General features: G+C 41.3%; 1 protein-coding gene across 7 annotated transcripts in view; it reads right to left on the reverse strand.

Moving 5' to 3' along the window:
- The window catches only part of PHACTR1 (phosphatase and actin regulator 1), a 305056-nt gene that overhangs the window by 134865 nt on the left and 150016 nt on the right, over window positions 1-20175 (reverse strand). Inside the window, exon 1 of one of the 7 annotated variants that reach the window (XM_035319554.1) lies at window positions 13139-13557. The exons of 5 other annotated variants lie outside the window; for them this stretch is intronic. In XM_035319554.1, coding sequence (XP_035175445.1) covers window positions 13139-13382 — 244 coding nt within the window. In that variant the 5' untranslated portion in view covers window positions 13383-13557. Of the gene's footprint in view, window positions 1-12523; window positions 13037-13138; window positions 13558-20175 lie in introns of those variants that run through there. One more of the 7 variants, XM_035319556.1, reaches the window with a different exon arrangement.

Genomic DNA, 20175 nt, shown 5'->3' on the forward strand with positions numbered 1-20175 from the left:
AAACAGTTCTGCAGCTTCTAACTCTTGGGTACCTGGACACAGAAACCAGAGTCCACAAACCTGTTTTGGACACCACACATAGGTGGAGACTCAGCTGCTCCAAAAAGGGAGGCATAATCCTCATACTGTGATCACACCTCCATATTAAAAACTTCACTACCAAACAGATCTGGCTTTTTTTTTTTTTTTTTTTTTTTTTTTTTTTTTTTTAAGTAACTATTTTGGCAACAGGTTCTTGGAAAGCCCCAGACCATTGCATGCAACTTGGAATGGAGCAGCCTTTAAATGCAAACATGTCTGGAACTGGATGAATGTGCACTCAATCCATGCAACTTCTGGGACTGAAAAGAAACTGCTGAGAAGTTGGAATTATCTGCCTACTTTGTTTTGTCCTTTAGCACATAGCATTTAAAAAATACAACTTTTTAAAGCTTCTTAGAAAGTACTTTGCAGAGTCTACAAGAAGGAGATGGAATCTCTCAACTCCAAAAAATTCAGAGGAGAATGCTGAGAATGAGTCAGTCATACAAGACCTATTTGTAATTCAATGCTCTAACACTGGAAAAAAAAAAAAAAAAAGGTTACAAGGCAAAACTGCTGCAGTGGTGCTGGTGAACATTACAAGTAGTCACCTCCCAATGGCAACACCAATAACTGATCCAACACATGTGGATGGGACTACACATCACAGCTCAGGGCTCCTGGCTGTATCTGTACAGATGCTCAGGTTGTTAAGCAACAGAGGCAGTCCTAACCATCTTTGAGTCGCCCCTAACTCCTCAAGTCTAGAGATAAGTCTCAATAATCATACCTTAAGTTCTTTTTGAAAGCCAGGACTAGGGAAGCCAGAGAAACTACCTTCCTCCATGTGAGTCTTCAATCCACTCAAAAACAAAAAAAAAAACGTGCTGAAGCCCATATAGCTTCAACTCCTAAATTTATCACAATGAGGAACTAGTTCACAACATTTTTTCTTTACTTTTGTTTCAATGAAGGTCTTGCAACTTGTTAAGAGTGTCTTCTTGGAGAAGCTGGTAATGATTACGTTTTCATAGTGGGGTTTCTCTCTTATACAGTACTGAACTGCAAATTCTACTCAGCTCCAAAATATAAAAGTAATCCAAGTAAAGGATGTGGTCAATGGAAGTGTACAGACGTGTAGCTCACACTTTGCTAGCTGACGGAGACAGAACGGCACCTTGTTCTACAGGCCCCTCAATGGAAGTCAGTGGGAAGTTCTCCCTGAGTAAGTGTTTAGCCTTTCTACAGACTGCTGATGCTAAAGGCTGTCTATTTTAAGAAAACCCATTAAAAACAAACAAACAAACAAAACATATTTTAAATGCTTCTAATTTCTTAGGAGACTTTTTGATAAACTGATCAATTACTGATCTTTATCTTCTGTAGTTTTTTAAAGTAGGAATATCCAGTATTTTTACTTTACCTTAATAAAAATATGTTCCTTAGAAGGCATACCTTTAAACTATTCAGAAACCTGAGAGGGACATGCCATCTTATTAAAAGTAATCCCATCTGAAAACAGCTTTAGAAACATTAAACCTTCTAAAGATAATACTACCATCTTACCACTATTACCATAAAGATAAAAAATGAAGCTTTTCATTACTTTAATTGGTCAGGAGAGAAGGAATGAGGTACCTAGTTTAAAGAGCTAGAAATAAAAAAAATCCCTTGTAAGCTCTATACTACTTCTCTCGGGAAAATGGAACATCTATTTTTGTTATTTAAATAAGTTGATTGCAACTCAGCCAAGAAGAGAAGAGTAATTATACCAAATGGCACATTTATAATGAGCATAAATCTGAGTTAAAAAAAATAAATTCAGTAACAGCCTAGAAAAAAGTCATGACTGGACTCTCCAAAGAGACAGCCTGTATCCATGTTCAGGAATTAAAAGTAAGAACTAATACTTCTCCTTTGAGTACCTAAAAGTAGCTACATATGGTCTTCTCTGATTGTCATTACAGAGGGAATTCTTTTATCAATTCAAGTGATGGTTAGTTCAGACCCCTGGCTGAGGTGAAATTTCTGTTTAGGCCCTCGTGGTAGAGGCTTGAGTTTCAGAGCTGAATACTCCAGAGGAGAAAAAAATGCCCACAGCTCCTCTAAAGTCATGAATAAAGCATGCTGGGTTGCTGGCTAAAATACAGAGTATTTCTGTGTGGTTCTCATAGCTATGATTTCACTTTTTTTTTGCCCTCTTTTTTTTTTTTAGCATTAAATGTCTTAGAGCTCTGCAGGATATTGCTTTTGCCCTGCAAACTTAGAGGAAAACCTCTGAGTTTAATTTATTCTGGCTGCAGCAGTCCATATACAAGTATATATTTACCCTGTCTTTAAAAATGATGGAGCTGATCAGGTAATCAAATTGCTATATCTACCTAAGAAACACTTCAGTTGAGGAAAGGATCTATACACGTAACTTCAAGTTCATGAATAATTCCAAGTCCAGCAACCAGAAATAGCTCAGAAAAATGAGAAAGAGTTTAAATCAAAGCTAAGGGGAAAAATACTACAGAGAACCAAGAAAAACATCATCACTGAAAAACATACTGAAATAGTTCCATCAATTTAATGCAATGAAATAGTGTTAGCAGAGAGAAACACATGAAATCTTGACCTCACTAGAGTGAAATGCAAAGGCCACAAGGAGCAGGATTACCTTACCAAATCTGTCTAGTGACTGGATGACCATCCTGGGAACTGGGGACAAAAGTCCTTATATCTATGAACATTTTGCAAATGAAGCAAAAATATGACCCTCTGCTTGATATGAGCATATTAATGAGGTGAGCTGGAGGAGTGAAAAAAGATGAACTTAATTATGTAGTGACCCTCTCAGGTAGGGTTAGGACGTGCTGGTTGCGTGCTAAAACCTGCCTCCTTACTGATACCAGAGGACAATACTGGCCAAAGTTGTAAAAGGGACCCTTCCAGCACGCTGTATTTCACCTACAGAAGAAACTAATTGAGGGAGAAGGCATTACAGTATGGTTGTAACGAGTGCTTTCCTTTGTATTGATAGGACTGTCCCTTCTCTGTGGTGTTTGAGAGAGAAACAAGTGGCTTGTTGCAAGCCACGAATGCAAGCGGAGCACCCCAGCAGCATGTGGGGGTGTGCCTAGGAAGAGCCACTTGACCATGAAATTGGAAGCTAAGTTCATTTTGCAATGTTGCAAATGAAACTGTGACAGACATGAGAATTCATTTTAATACAGAAATAGGATAAAACCCAACCAAAACCTGACATTCCTTACAATAAACTAGTGTTATCTTTTTTGACCTCTTCACTGCTGGCACTGTACAAAGCAACAAAACTATGAAATCTGACTTCCCTAGATGTTGAAGGTTCCTCTCAAAGTTATCAAGATTCTGACACCAAGCAAATATTTACCAAAAATAACAACCTCTTCAGAGCATTTCTGGCAATTTAAATTGTCCATATAACTGTATGGAGAACAGCGTTCTCAATTTTAAATGCAAATCTGTTTTGTACAAAGGATCTGTTTTGTACAAAGGATCTCTATACCTTTCAACAAGTATCGCAGATTCCTTTCTATCAAGTCAAATGTCAAGTCATGGAGAAAGCTCACCAAATGTGCACATACACTATTCCACCTAAACTAGAGTCTTTGCCACACATAGCTGATTTTCAAAAACCTATTTACTTAAAGAGCATTTTTGGATTCACAAGTAAGAGACTGACCTGAGCCATGACATCTGGATGAGTATCTCAAGCTTTTTGCTCAGAATGACATTTTTTTGCTCAGAATGACAATTTTCCCAAGCATTTTGTACAAGGGAGGAAACAAACTAATAAAACAGATATGCTTATGGGTACCTACAGATAAACATATACAAATGGAGACTGGTATACAAAAAATGCAATAATAATACAAAAATCTGAAATACACAAACAGTCAAGCAAATAAAGAACACCATATTCTTTGTCTACCAAACACAGGCAACAGCTGTATTAGTTCAAAGAGGCTGATTTCTAAAATTACCACTCGTCTTCATATAGATCTGTAAAAGTTGTTTATATATATATATATATTTATCACAGAGTGCACAATGTCCAAAGGAGACTGAGGCAGAAAACACTAACAAAAGAGAACAAATCCAAAGAAAAATATCGCCAGAAAGTGTCTTTTATGAGCTCCCAAGCAATGACAGTTGTCTTGCAGTTGACTGAACTGGCTGCTCTGGCAACTTGAGATGAACAGGAGATAGATGGACATTGGAACTGCAAGATCTCTGAGTTTTCTGAGGTTGATGGGTTTCCACACACAGCACAAGGAAAATGGTGTTGGTGTGATGATAGAAGTGCACTGAAAGCCATTCTCACACTAGTAACTTGAGTACTTTCCTAGAATCAAACAATGCAGACACCATGCTGTCTGTATTTTATTGAGACACACAAGAAAGAGAAAAGGAAATTCCTCCTGAATCTAACCATGTTCATATTTGCTTGCCACTTGGGGAGGGAACTTGATGTAGGGAAGCCGCATAAACTAAACTTCATGAGTCCTTCCCTGCTTTCCCATTTAGGTATTGTGCCTAATTCTCTCCAACCACTGCTAGAGGAGTTGAAGATTGGCAGCCACACAGACTAGACAGTCAGAAATTGTTCTTCTCAATTCAGATGCTGGAGCAGGCAGTAAATCCAATCTTAAGTGCCACAGCAGATTGCAGAAGACAACCCCTTACCCTTATGGCTATAAACCAGCAGACTATTATCTTCGGGCTGTAAATATTAATGAAAGCTTTAGTCATCTTTAGTCTCTGCACCTGGTTTTTCCTTCTGGCCAAACCCAAATTTCAAAGCTACTTAAGTAAAACTGCTGTGCTAGTGTATGGAAAGCATCCTGCCTTGCTGACGCACAGAAGGAGGAGAAGGAACAGGTCTTTCAATGAGCCTCTGGTTCAAATTGTTTCTGCTGGCCATCCATCTACGCCTGTGCACTTGCACTGCTGACTGTTCCGGCTTTGCATCTCAATCTCTACCAGGGTTTACATTTTAAGCAGATTGGAAAGTAAAATGAGAAAGGTGCAATGCTGTAAAGCTCAATAGTAGCATAATATATGCTCTTGTATCAGCTCAATTTCAGGTGATGCAGAAGAAATAGCATTTCTGATGATTTTCATTTATTTATTTGCTTTACCAAAAACAAGGTTGAAAAAGTCTTAGTGTTAAAAAAACAATGACAACAAAAACAAAACAAAATAAATGTTGACGTTGCACCCATGTTGCATCAGATAGCATCTGAATATTGGAAATGTGAAAGCAGCTGCACGCTATTGATGTGTAAAGGGACATAAAGCCAGCACAATAGTCCTTATGACATGACTGCTGACATTAGGGACCACAGATATGGTCCATGTGGATGTGAATATATGGATCATTGATACTTCTGAGATGCTTTCTAATACATGGACTATGGATGCAGTAGACCACAGCGGCATTTTGAGGCTTGACTCATTTGTCAGGATATAGTTAATGACTAGTCTAATTATTTATTCCAACATCTCCAGTGCATTCAAGACTACTTACCATCACTTCCCTCTGATTCTAGAATCTGTGTTAAAAAGATAATTAGCATTCAGGACACTGGCATTTGTGCTGCACCTGTACATCCCTCAGCCCACTTCTGAAAATAAAGAACGTTATTATCAACTATTTCTAACAAAACTTGGACATGCCTTTCTTGAAATGACCTGATTTTCTCAGTGTTACCATCACTACATTGCTATGCTTCCAGATCTTTAAAAGAAAAGGGTTTAAAATATCATTACTATCCAGTTTTCAAACAGATAATCAACTTCCCTTAGGAGGCAAGGTGAAATAAAAAACATCGTCTGCTACCAAAATCTCTCACAATAAATTAAATAATTGTATCCATTTATCTATTTTAATTTTATTCCCTACGCTCATACTGCAAAAAGCCATTAGACTAATAGCCTGAAAACTGTCAGACAAAAGATGACAGAGGGCAAGATCCTTCTCTTAAGTAGTGATGGGAGGTGGTGTCTGCTGAACTGCAGCTTTAAACCTGTCATCCTAGTCATGGCTGGGAGAAAGGCGAAGGAATATCTGGTGTACATATTACATTCCTTTCAGAATGTCCAATACAACATGTCACACGGGCCCTACCTGCAGAAAAGGAGGTACATTAAATTAAATTGCAACCTTTGGGCTACAGAGAGTCAGTGAACAGCTTTGATTGAACACCTCTCCTAGTTATGCTCAAAGAAATGGGTAAGACAGTAAATCTCAGTTATACAAACCAAGGTCTTGGAGCCTATGTGTCTCTCACTCCTGACGAGCACACTACAAAACACATACAGGGGGATACCTACCCTCCTTGTTTCTTTGGACATATGTGACACCATGATACTTTTTTTTTGGAAAAAAACAAATCTTGAGAAATATTTGGATTTTATTCCTGAGTCATATTTTAAAATCTTTAAAATTTCCGCTATCTATACAAAGAAAATCTCCAGAGACTGTCAGTCAGGCCTGGTCTTCTCTTACTAGTAGGTTTTCAGATTTGGGATCAGGAGCTTTTTAGCTTTTTCTCCAGGAGGGACAGTGCTTGTCCATGAGCTGTCTCTCAACAGCACATCTTCAGGATGGCTGATGGGCACTATGACTACAGGGTTATTTTTAGAAAGGGCAGCCTGAACAAAAATGATCCAGAATGATACATCTAGAAATTCCAATGATTCTACTGCAGGTGATTTCAAAATTACAGTTTTTATCTTTGATTTAAATTATACTGTGTTCATTGTCTTTCAGAGCAACAGAAATAATTCATCTTCTTTTAAATTTAAAAGTTTCAGCCAAAGAAAGAGGCTTTGCTCCTCTCGATTAAGCTGGACCCAATGCCAGGAAAGTCAGGGAGACATGACAGTGATGAGACCAGACATTATTTTGTCTCTCTCTGCTGAGACGAGATTAGAACAAAGGAGTAACTGTACATTTACTACAAGCCACTGAAATAAATCTAGAAATAAATACAAAAATTACTGTGAAGAGCCCACCTCTTTTCTGAGCAATGAATGATAATGTTATATATACACAACCGTATACTCAAAAGGATAGGTTTTGTTCATCGGTCAAGGAGCCTTTATGGGAACTCTAATGCAATTCATGATGTGATATAACTGTTTCTAAACAGAGGCAGAAGGTATTATATCAGCACAAACTGATGTAAAGTAGCACTGATTGCAAACTAAAAAAGAAAAAGTGAAACTAAAAGAGAAGAAAGGAAATACTCTCATATGGCATAATACTGATTGGATTACCTCTTCTGATCTCTTCTTCTCCACATAAGCAACAGTTCTGTTGCTTAGCTCTCACTGGAAGTGATGTTATTAATGAGTGAATTCCTATCATTGATTTTAAATGAAGCTCGTTTTCTTCTACAGAATGTGAAGTTTTAAAAAAGAAACAGGCTAACTACACTTTAAAAAAATAAATAAAAACATTTATATGGAAATAGGGAATAACTCAGAAAAGACAGAGCACAGAACAGTAGGTTGTCTAGAAGATAACCATTTCATTTAATAATTACTTTTTTTTAATCACCTTGGAAAAAATCTCTGAAGTGATGATAAAATAAATGCTCTCAAATTTTCTGGTTAAAAAAAAAAAAAAAAAAAAAAAAAAAGCTGCAAGTCTTGAGCTCCAGGTGAGAATAACACACATACACTTTCAATTTTGAACTTGTATCTATAGAAGCTCTAGAAAAGGGATGACACCAGAAAAACAAGTGTTGGAATTCCTATGGCAACGGTATCTAGGTCCATACTGATTTTCATACATCTATAACGTAATTGTATCCACTTAAATAGCAAAAACCTGAATTATGGAAACATACAATAAGCAGACTGGGTAGGAGCTCTGAAGGAGACCTTTTGGGGTATATTTAATATTATTTCCACTGCATTTGCATGTAGAGGCCCCAAAATCCTGGAGTCCCACAGTACTTAGCACTAAGCATAGGAACAGCAAGTGAGACACCTATTTTTTCCCCCCAAAGATCTCATAGTCTACTTGCAGACCAGCAGGAAATGCAATTATCTCAGTTTTACAGATATGGAACTGAAGTACAAAACAACATGTGGACAGGCATGTCTGAAGCCTCCCAGAGATACTCTGCAGAGGTGGGAATGGAGTTGGGAAATCCTCAACTGAAAATCCCAGTCTTTCACAGCAATAAAAAACACTTTTCTATGTGCAGTCCCTCTCTTTCAATACACAGATTAAATGTTTTCGACTTAAGTTTTCCTGTCAGATTGTTTGCATAAATATCAGGGGTAACCTACATCACTTGCTCAAGTAATTTCTGGGTACCTTTGAACCTCTACAGTTTTTTCTTGCCACAGTAAAGTGAAGATGTATCTAAACTGTGATTCGGATCCAGACTCAGGCTTCTGCAAGAGACTGAGATTAGGTTTCAGTGCGTGAACACTTTAAATAAAACCCAGCCAATCTCTTCTTCCCATATTTTTCTCTGTAACCACTGCACCCTTGCTCATCAACCTTATCTCCTACTATGACCCAGCACTACCACAACCCTCCCAGAGGCCCCTGAAATCAGAATACATTTAGATGTGCTGTGTACATACCATGAGATGTTTAGCATCGCACAGTCCCAGTGCACCTGGATCTCTTCTAGTTCAAGCTCCCTCTTTACACATTTATCAGTCACTTTCCCACATTTAAGTTCAGAAAGTATTTTCATTCCCCTTCATCCTTCTGGCACTTCGTATTGGGTTTACGCGGCATGGTTTTGGTAGTGGGAGGCTGCAGGGGTGACCTCTGTGAGAAGAGTCTAGCAGCTGCACCATGTTTAGGTAAGGGCCCGTTTCAGCCGGTTCTGAAAGGATCTGCCACTGCACAGAGCTGAGCCAATAAGCGATGTTGTTTGTGCTTCTGTGAGGGCAGATTTAAGAAAGGGAAAAAAAAAACAAAACAAAACAAACAAAAAAACTGCTGCACAACAGCAGCTGGAAAAGTGAGGAGTGAGAACCATCCCTGCAGCCCCCAAGGTCAGTGCAGAAGGAGGGCAGGAGTTGCTCCAGGTACGCAGCAGCAGTTCCCTGCAGCCTGTGGAGAGGAGCCCATACAGGAGCAGGGGGCCTGGGGGCAGCTGCCACCCATGGGGGATTTGTGTTGAAGCAGTTTGCTCCTGACGGATGGGCCCCGTGGTACGGAGCCATGTGGGAGCAGTTCCTGAAGAGGTGCTGCCTGTGGGAAGCCCACACAGGATCAGTTTGAGAAGGACAGTATCCCATGGGAGGGACCCCATGTGGAGCAGGGGCAGAGAGTGACCGTGAGGGAGCAGTGGAGACTAAGGGTCAGGGACTGACTGCAGCCCCCATTCCCTGTTCCCCTGTGCTGTATGGCGGAGAGGAGGTGCAAGAGGGTAGATGGGAGGGGAAAGTGTTTTTAGTTTCTTTCGTCTGTTTCTCACTTCTCTAGCTTGTTAGTAATAGGTAATAATTTTCTTTAATTTTCCTACGCTGAGTCTGTTTTGCCTGTCACAATAATTGCTGAGTGATCTCCCTGTTCTATCTCAATCCTTAAGCCCTTTTATTGTATTTTCTCTCCCTTTCTCTTTGAGGAAGGGAAGTGAGAGAGCAGTTGTGGTGCAGCTCAGCTGTGGAGTAGAACCACCACACACTTTCGAAATACCTCCACTTGTGTCATTTCCCCACTTCTTGCCTGTCTTGTCTTGGAACTTTTGTAACTCTTCATCCTTTTTCTTCCAACGCTTCCCTGCCACCACTCCTCCTACAGTATTCACGGCTGAGTCCAGATTGCTCTTCTATTCCTTGGCATGATTTTTACCTTTCTACACTTGACCTCTCCCTCTCTGTTCCGTCTACCATGTCTGACTGCCTCTCTACATCCTGCCCTGTATTATCCTAAGGTCACTCACACTTCACAGAATGAAGCCAAACACCTCACTTTCCCCCTCATATACAGCTTCACTCCTCCATTCCCAATCATTTCTGCTCATTCAAATTCTCAGTATTGATACTTTATAGGCACTTCTCTGTTTTCTATTTTCCATCTAATTTAGCATTAAATGCATCCATGAGTTTCAGTCTGATGGCTAAAAATATCTCCCATGTCCATCTGCATTCTTGTAACTCCTGCTCATCTCTGAGCTTCTCCCCCCTTCTCAATTTTCACCTCATCAGAATGCTGCATCGACATCTACTCCCTTTATCCTTACTTCAGGGAGTCCATCCACACATCCAAATTCCTTCAGCAACTTCTCTCCAAATTAAACGACCTCTCTTTAAAGATATCCTGCCTCCAGCATTTCCTTAGGTTTCACTGCTATCTCTCCTGCTCTTCTCCCAGCCATGCCTTTTGCTAGATTTGTTAGTGGTCTTAGAATAATTTCTCCTTTCTGCATGAGTTTTCCTCTGATTTTGCCACTGCAATAGTACAACGATAAAGCAGAGTCAGGGTGTGACTAGAATCCAGAGCTCATAACTGGATTTGGATGGTATTTCTGCATTAAATCAACAGTACCCCAGCTGGCTTGGCTATACCATAAGGACTGAATTCTGGTCTTTGTATGCAGTACCAACAAATAAAATAGTTGCTCAGGCCATAGCAGTACTTTAGGACTAGTAGCGTTGTTTCAGACCTGAAACCTATCTAAACAAACTATCTATTGGTTTGATAGCAGGGTGGGGGTGTAAGAATTGGAAAATTATGTGCATTTCTGTTATAGAAAGCACTAAGTGATCCACCTCTTCGGGTGTTTTCAGGCCATGCAACTGTGAGGATCCTGGAGATACCTTCCTTGGGGATACCTGGGCTAGTAACAGACTTTTATCTGATACCTGTTATTTTTCATTCTGATATTGTGATCACACCATAATTTAAGTTAATTATATAATGCTTTTCCTCCAAACCCCTACAGTCTAGAACTGGTATCAACCAGGAAAATACTGGCATTTTTCCATCCTGAAAAATGTATCAGAGTCAAGATAGTGAGTGTGCTCAGCCAGAGCTGAGACTACAGTCTCTTTACTTTCTGCAAGAAACTCATAGCTGCACATGATGGAAGGAAAGGATTAAGATTGCACCAATATTACATCCCTTTTAAATGATGACCATGAAAGTTGTTTGCATGGGGTTGAATGAAATCCTACCCCATAGAACGAGGGTGTGAAAATTGATGGATGAGATGCTCTGGAAGTCTGCTGTCTGGAAGCCTCTACCCCCTATTTTTTGCTTTTTGAGGGTTATCAGATTATCCCCTGCCGAGGTGCATACCTTCCCCTCACAGCATCTAACAGGTTGAAACTAAACAATCAAGCATAAGAAAGAAAGCTGAATGCTTAAATATACACCTATTAGTCTGTTAAGAGTTGCACATTCATAAACATCCATGCATACCCATATATCCAGGGAGGAGAGCAATAATCTTTTCTTACTGTGTGCTAAGTGACTGAAAAAAAAAAAAAAAAACAAACAGCTAAGGATGTTGATGCAGTCAAGTTTCAGGTCAATTCGATTCATCTAGGAAAGCATATTTTTAACTAATGGCTTCATTTGCTTTTAAGGATAAATAATCCATGTTAATAGTGTGAAGTACCTGCTGCTGCTGTGCATAGTCCTTCATTTAATATCTGTAGGGCTTGCTGGCACCAGCAGCACGTAAGAGGAAAAAAAAAAAAAAAAAAAAAAAAAACACTCAACATTTTGTATAGCATTCATTAGATTCTTCCCTCTGCTGTAGTAACATAAGCAGTAAGAGTGCTTAACCCACTGTGGGTTTCCAGGCTTCCCAGGCTGTCTTCACCCTTTACACTGAAAGCAATTCTGTTCAGCTTTAGCTGTGGTCTAATCAAAGAAAACTATAATCACACTATCAGGATGCTATTTCTGAAAAGACATTAGCAAAACCATAGTCACTTCATTAAGCTGCAAACCTGTGGCTAACAAAGGACCATAAGATCCCAAACTGTATTTTGTTCTTTTGCATAGAGCAAACCAAGCCAATTAACCAATTTTTGGTTAATTAAAATAATAATAATAACAGTAATAACGCTAATACTGATAGTGATCAGCCTCAGAGACAAAAGCTGAAAAATCAAGTGACAACAACTACTGAGAACCCTCAGCTCAGAAAGTAACAATTTCATATTCACATTTCTCACAAAAAGCCTTTTGCTGACCTTCAGAAAATGAGATCCACCTACTACATCAGTTAGTAGGCAGCTCTAAGTCAAGTGCCTTTAATCCTAAGTAACACGTAAAAGAACACAGCAAGACAAAGTAATACAACATTGAACAAGAATGTGGGGTAACATTTGTGAAGCTTTTTTTTTTTTTTTTTTCCTGAATACTCTTATGCTTCCTTTAGTTCTTAGTTCCACCTAATTGCTGACTTTGGCATAATAAAAATAATTTGTCATTTTTGCCTTCTAACATTTGCGTTCACAAAAACATAAAAAACATACTTACCTGTAGCAACACCTGTGATTGATTATACTGTCACTCAGAATATCCTCAGGAGGTTTTGCTCAGTCCAAAAAGGAGAGGGGGAAGGGATGAGAACAGTTGTCTGATGAAGAACACTGTATTAACTCCAATAAAAATACACTTTCCCCATGTGTTTGACAGCATGGTGAAAATCACACTAGCTGGATTCCATGTAAACCACTCCTTCCGAATACTGAGTTGAGTTAAGCAAACTCTACTGCAGCACGACGAATAAAAAGTTGATGTATCAAGGCAGAAACTCCACTCTAAAATTCACAGGAATGGTAACAAAACACAATACACACAGCAATTTCTATAGCAACTTGGGACCAGGTGGGGAGGGGAAGAGTTGATTCCTTAACTGTTAGCACAAAGCTTCTGTGGCAAGTTAGGGGACTTGTCCCTCAGCACCTCTCTGATAGACATGCTGAATCGATGCCCAGCGCATTCCTCCTGCGCTCCCTTTCCTATTTCCCTGGGATCTGTGCAGGAGCACGCTGAGCATCCCAGCCTCCGAGTGGAGTACATGCATGCACACCCCATGCCAGCACACACGCTCCTGCCTCACTTCTACACCCACAGCATCTCAGCACTCACCGTCACGGGCTTCCTCCCCGCGACTGCAGTTGCTGCAAATGTGTTTGATCTCCTTGCTTATGTGACATTGTATCACAAAAGAGAGATTGTTAGTGGCGGGTTCCTTCTGTGGCTTCATCCTCACTAGATAGAAAGCTTTCTTTTTACTCTTCTCTCCACTCATGTCTGAAACAGAGCCCTGCCTGCCACCGGGAGAAGAAAAAGCAAGCATCCCAGTCTGCCTGGTGTGCATGCAATCCGCCATCCGCTCACCCTCGCCTTGGCGTTCATCTGCCACACGCACCACAAGGATCGAGGGGAGGGCTGGGCGGGGGGGGGGGGGGGGGGGGGGGGGGGCGGTAGCAGGTAGCAGCTCTCCCTAGCCTGGCTGCCCCCACGACCCTGCTCCTCCACCAATCCAGCCAGGCTCAGCTGGAAGATGCTCAGCATCTTCCCGCGCCCTCCGTGCACCAAGCAACTTCCCTCCTCCCCCTTCTTCTTCTCCCATTCCCTCCCTCCTGCTCTGGCAGCCCCCCCCAAAGCCCCGAGAGCCCCCAGCTGGGCTGCAACCTACTGGGAGGGTGCACAGAGTTCTTCTCACAGGACATGCTGCAGCTCAGTTGGCAGCCTATTCCAGAGTAATTAGTATTTTATATGGAAAAAGAGTCAGCCTGCTGGCTGGCACAGGGCTGACACCCCCCCCCACCCCTCACCCCTTCTGTGGTGGGCCTGGGTGCTGCATGCAGCCTGCACAGCCAGTTCCTCTCCCTCAAACCCTTCCTGCTTTTCATTCCTGCTTTTTCTCCTTGCTCTCTTCTTTTTAAAAGCAGAGGAGGTGCCTCTGCCTGGTCCTGTCCCATGTGTGGCTCACAGGGACAGCTTGAACCCCTCTACAGCAGGATGACTCTCCCTCCCCGAAGCTGACCATTGGCTCACCAAGAAGCGCCGAGGGTTTGCATTCATTCAGGTAGTTTGTTTGGGGGATGAACACCCCTTCTTTGCCTCCTGCTCAAAATACAGCTGCCCCAAGGATCCATCATAGCGCCCCTGGGTGCCTGCAGCCACAGCTGGGTGCTTCCAAGGCTCCTGAAGCCTGAAGGGAATTATATTTTCTGATCAGATGCCCTACCGATCCCCTGCTGCCCAGCTGCCCCAAAGTGTGCCATCTAGTTTTGCAGCAAACAGCCCAAGATGCACAGCCTGCTGAAACAGCAGTTTGGGAAAGTGCCTGTAACACAGGGGCAGGGAAGTGGGAGCAAGCAGGGGAGAGGATGCCTAGTTTCTTGCAGGCTTTGGGAAGGAAAGCCTGAAGTAGAGATGATGTTCTGGTAGCTATTTAGTAACATGAGTATTGTTGCTTTAAATCTTCAGCGAGCTATCAGTTTGGAAGGCACTAAGCACTGAGAGTGCAATTGGGGCAGGTGAAATATGGTAAAGAACACCACCATTCTCCTTATTTTTAGCCAAAGCCCTTCTTCCCTGTTGGAAGAAATCAACTCATCCCACAGTTCTTTGCCCTTTTTACATATTGTTGCCACATTTTACTCTAATGAGAGGAAAAAATTGACCCAGATTCTCTTCAACTGCCTGTGAAACAGGCAGTGAGACATCTGCCTAAAGAAAGATGGAACAGAAACTTAAGGATTCAGTGCCATGATTTTCCATTTTCTCAGATGCACACATACACACACACTGAAGATGCACACAATGAAACCACTGACCTACTTGTTCTACGTCATTCTGAGGTAGGTCCAACTTCTCACCTGGTACTACTGGGAGCCAAAACTTCAAGATGTCACATACGGCAAAAAATTGCAAGGCTTCGCTTTTCTCCAGAGTGTTGACAAATCAGACTGGGTACTGTTAGATCTTCCTGAAACATGGGCTGAGGCATGTTCTGAGTATAATCATGCCAATCCCTAAGCCATGCAAAGCATCCTACACGTTGCACTATGTTTAGGATCATGTTGAATGGAGTCAAGTCACCTCAGGTTACGTATTGCCCTGAAGGACTTGATTTTGCATTTGTCACTCATCTAAAATTCTCACCAGTTTCAAATAAGTGTTAGGAGAACAGAGAATGCAGAACTGCTCAGGATTAATTCCTAAGATTCCTAAGCAGATTAATTCCTAAGAAGTGCATCTTGTGTATTTGTGAGTTCATGCTCTGAGAAGCTGTCCCTTTGAATGTCCAATACTGAGACAGTTTTTGCTCCATTACATGTTTGGAAAGAGAAAGCTGAGGACAATTTGATCCCCTACCAGTCACACAGCAATTCAGACACTCACAGTGGATTTCCCTCTAACTTAGTCATTGCCTTTGAGAACACCTTCAGCTGGGCTGTGATTCAGAAAGTAATTAGGTAAGCAGAAGACATGGCCAGAATTCACCTCCTAAACTTTTTCAGAATACAGTACTGCCTATTACAGGCACCCAGCACTGCTGTATTAGAGAAATGGGTCAGGAAAAGAATGCAAATTTCTATGTCAACTGCCCTGAATTTGGGAAATGCTGTCTTCAGTAGTGTGGTAGTGTGCCTCTCCTATTTTAGGAAAGGAAACTAGTGTGATATATTCAGCAGAGATGCAGACCAGCAGAGCTGGTTTTGTAAGGCAAATTGGTCTTGTAGTTAAGGAACTGGGTAGGACTTAAGGCATGAAAAACTGGGTCAGGTATCAGTCTTCTGCAGTCTCTCTCTCTATGACCTTACTTCCAATGACTTGACATCTCAGCTCCTTGGCTAAAGAGTGGACATGCAGAAGTTTCTATTTTTCAAGAAAAAAACATCATTTTGCAAGGTACTCTGAAGGTATTTGCATATGATGGAGAGGGAACACTTATAAAGACTGTTCAAATACAAAGATCTGCTTCTTATAGCAAAATAAGAAGGAAACAAATTCACCTCAGATCTGTAAACAGTTTCCATATGCAAAACCCTGCAATTTTTAGTTACACCATTACTATCTCACAACCCCAAACAGCTTATAGAGAGGAACAGGAGCAACCTTCCTTCTCAGGTAGAGTTTGGAGCGAGACTGTGTAATTATTCCTACAGGTCAGTTCTGAAGTTCTTGAGCAACTTGGTCCAGCCTCACAGGTCCACAATACAGCGAAAGAACCACTGAGCATTACGGGAATGGACTGAGCTTTTGCAATCAGATCCCAGGAGACTGCAGGTGCCCAGGTGTTAGGGGACGTTTGGGAATAAAACAACTTCTCCAGTGGGTAACACAGATTCCATGTGGATACAAACCTGAAATCATCCTGGAGAAAGGCCAGTGCATTTTTGCTTGCAGGTGCTATGTATTTTGAATACAAACAAGTCCTGAAGCCATCTGCTACTATGTCTCTTGCAACATGCATTTTGCTATAACATGCAAATTGCTTTCATTCCCAAGAGCTGCCTTACAGCAGCTTAAATCTGAATTTGCCACAGTTCATAAAACAAAAATATGTTTAATTATGATCTGTGTAATTATGGTGAAAGCTGCTGCTGCTAATCAGTATTAGGACAAATAATGTAAAATGAAAGCACTACAGTATTTCTACGGAAAATGACTTGCTTTCTCTTGTTTTTAAAGATGTCAAAAAAAAAAAGAAAAAAAAAAAGCATAACAACTCTTCCACTGCTTCAATATGTGGCTGCAAAAGCTGGCATAATTTTATTGCACAGTGGACACCAAAATCAATGAAGAGGATGTCAGACAGTTGGTTATTTGACAGTAAATCAACAAACTTGAGTTCTATTCCCAGTCCATATTCACTTTTTGTATAACCTTGGGAAACCATTTGCACCTTCATTTCCTCCCACCCCAGCCTTTGCCATTAAGGAAACTGCCACTACCATGGAGAAGAGATGACAGCAGCACCCCCTTTGAATTGATGACTATGGAGATATAGACTCTTATCTGCAGCAAAAATCCTTGAGGCTCCACCCTGCCTTTCTATCTTTTCTTCTGCAGCTTGTCTTTCTGTGTCTCCTGGCTGAGAGTCTTTTTTGGGTCATCATGCCTGCAAACAATTTCTGTGAAAGCAAGAAGAGATGCTGGAACCAAACAGCCAAAAGCCACATCTTCCACACCTCAGAAAATAAGACTTTTTGTTACTTCTTTCTCCAAGCTTTGGCACTGCACAAACACCCCATTGGCAGTCAGGGCACCCGTCAAGTCTGCCCTAAGCTTCTCAGCTAAACCATGCAGAGGTTTCTCCGCAAGCAGGACAGGCTCCCTCCTGTTCCCAGCATAAATAAAATGGACATCAGAAACCACAAGGAAGCCTCTCAGCCACATTTCCCTTGCGCTGCCACCAATGCAGTCCAAAGGTTGCCTTGGAACATTATATTGGATCCCTGAAGAAGCTGTGGCTAACAGATTGACACTGTCCTGGTGGCTGCAGTTTAAAAACACTAGACAGATGCAAGTCTAAAAAGGCATGATCACTTTTGCTCAGCAGTTTAGCCTTTCTAACCAAAATACCATGATTCAGTTGTTTTACAGTCTGTTTTACTGGGTCTGGCTGGGATGGAGTTAACTTTCCCTGCAGCAACCCATACAGTAAAACCACCACATCTATTTAGGCAGTGTTGTTTTTGCAGGGATGCCCCTGTACTTGGCATTTTTTTCTAAATATTTCCCTTTCCTTCCTGTTTCCTCTGCCCACTGTACTATGAATCCCAGTGAAAATTAAAAACAAACAAAAATAAATAAATAAATAAATAAATAAATAAAACAAAATTAATTAACAGCTACTCTGGTGATTAATGCAAACAATGTGATGTTCTGTTACACACACTGAAACAAACTGATCAGCTTGGAGTGAAGAGGAAAATATGTACAATTTGATCCACTGACAGTGGCTGTTTGCCAGGCAGTTAGTTCAGCAGGATCTGACCCATGAGGGGGGCTCCAGGGTGCTAGGCTGGCAGTGTTTCTGTGCATTTCTGCTTACTGCAGGGCACATCAGCAAAACTGGGAGGGCAGGGAGGAGGGAGAGTCAGCCTGAGACTCCTGCAGGCCAAAATAGAAGATGACCTTTGTAGTTCTGCAGCTATAAACACATTCTTAAGCAACAATCCCATGCTATTCCTCACAGTCACAAGCCCCAGAGAGCCAGGTGATGAGTTCTGCACAAACAAAAACAAACTGAAAGGAGAAGAAAGGAAAGAAAGTGCCCATCCTTGGCCTTCCCACATTCAACAGCACTGCTGAAGCATCACATGGCTCATTCTTACTCTACATGCGGAGCTCTCCGCATCCTGTGCACACTTTGCCATGATGGAGCTCTCTCCGTACTGAGGAGAAGCCCTGCTTTATTTCGGTGTGATGCCCTATGGTATGATAAAAATGAACAGAAAAGGTTATACACATAAAACACGAGTTTATGAACACCTGTTTGCTGCAAGTGTGAAGCAGTGATGATGGTATAGGAATTCTAAGGATGGAAAGGAAGATGCCATCATGCCCAGCACAACATATGCGAAGTTGTTGAGCTGCCATTTCAATGTTGAACAGCGAACACACAAAAACCCCAGACATATATGCATAATTAATTCACAAAGGCCTGATGAAGCTAAGGGTAAACACCAGCAATGAACCAATGTGGAATCTGGATCTGTAAAACTGCTGGCAAGCAATCATTCACATGAGATGATACTCAAAGGAAGAGACAATCTTCATTCTGAAATTACAGGAGAAGTTTTTTCTCTAGCAAAGTCACTGCAAGTACCAGCACCAGAGCCAACAGTCACTACAGTCCTATCAAGGTCATTAGCTCCCACCATAGGAAATCCAGCCTGCATTTTTGTGTCTGATTTAGACATGGCATGCCCTGGGGTTTTAGTGACCTGTTTGCAGCACTTTGCAGGTCATGTACAACTGGCTCTCCAGAAGAATGGACAGATACACTGCTTTTACCTTGATAATAGACATAAGGCAGAGCAGAGGCAAGAATTTGGACTCAAGAGCACTCCTGCACCCTCAGTTTACATCTATGTACAATCTCAAAGTCAATAAAAAAGCAGTTCCAAACACCTCAGTAGGTGTCAATTATAAGACTGAAACCAAGGTGACATCCTAATCAAGTTGTGCCTGGCCAGTCCAGCAGTTCACATAGTTGTACATCAAAGCATACACCAAAACGCAATAGCACTGGTGACTTGGAGACATAAAACATGCAGCAAATTCCTAGCTAGTTATTCCCTGCTTGACACTCAAAGAATACAAAGTCCAATACACACTGTGGATTTTCACTCCTCCCATCCCCAAAATACCTTTTTCCTTCTGCTCATAAATAAATAGTTCTGCACCTTCTGCTTTCCTCCCATCAAAACCAGAACTGTCTTATATATAGGTGCAGAAAAAGTATTTAAAAAAACAACAACAAAACACAACCACCACAGAAATAAACCTGCAGTCAGGTACGTGGCTGCAACTATCATTCCTCACAAGGTTATGCTCCCCCACAGCACACTAAAAAAAGCTCAGCAAAGGGAGAAGGCAGAACACGTGTGTGTGCATCTAGCAAGCCCCCGGGGGAAAAACTGGATGTGAAATTGTCAGAAATGCTCCTAGCAATGAAAATGGGAAGGAGAGGGTCCAGAGGAGTATTCAAAGCCTTTGGAGTAAATGAAGGCAAGAAATGGCCAGCTCTAGGTGCCAAACAGGCAGAACTGCTCCCACATCATGAGTTCGTTTTATACCTCTTCCTATGGATACAGAAATAAGGCACATTCATTTTGTTGGCTGTAAGTAAAGCTACAGCTGAACAAAACAAAGCAAACAGGACAATAGGAGGATTCCTGAGACTTGTATTACAATTGTTTCAGAACAAGAATACTAATGTTAACAAAATCAAATGTTTTGCTTAAAGTAACAGAAAATACAGCAGAAGCCCTGAATTTTCAACAAGCGGAGAAGAAACTTGAAACTGTGGATCCAATCAAGCTTCTGATGTGTAACAAACTGACGAGTTGGAACTGCCAGACTGGAGACTCTTGAATGCAAAGACAGCATATAAAGCAGAACACCGCTCTAGTTTTCTTACTATTTTCTCCAGAATT

This window comes from Oxyura jamaicensis, chromosome 2, assembly GCF_011077185.1.
Source record: "Oxyura jamaicensis isolate SHBP4307 breed ruddy duck chromosome 2, BPBGC_Ojam_1.0, whole genome shotgun sequence".
Taxonomy (NCBI): Eukaryota; Metazoa; Chordata; class Aves; order Anseriformes; family Anatidae; genus Oxyura; species Oxyura jamaicensis.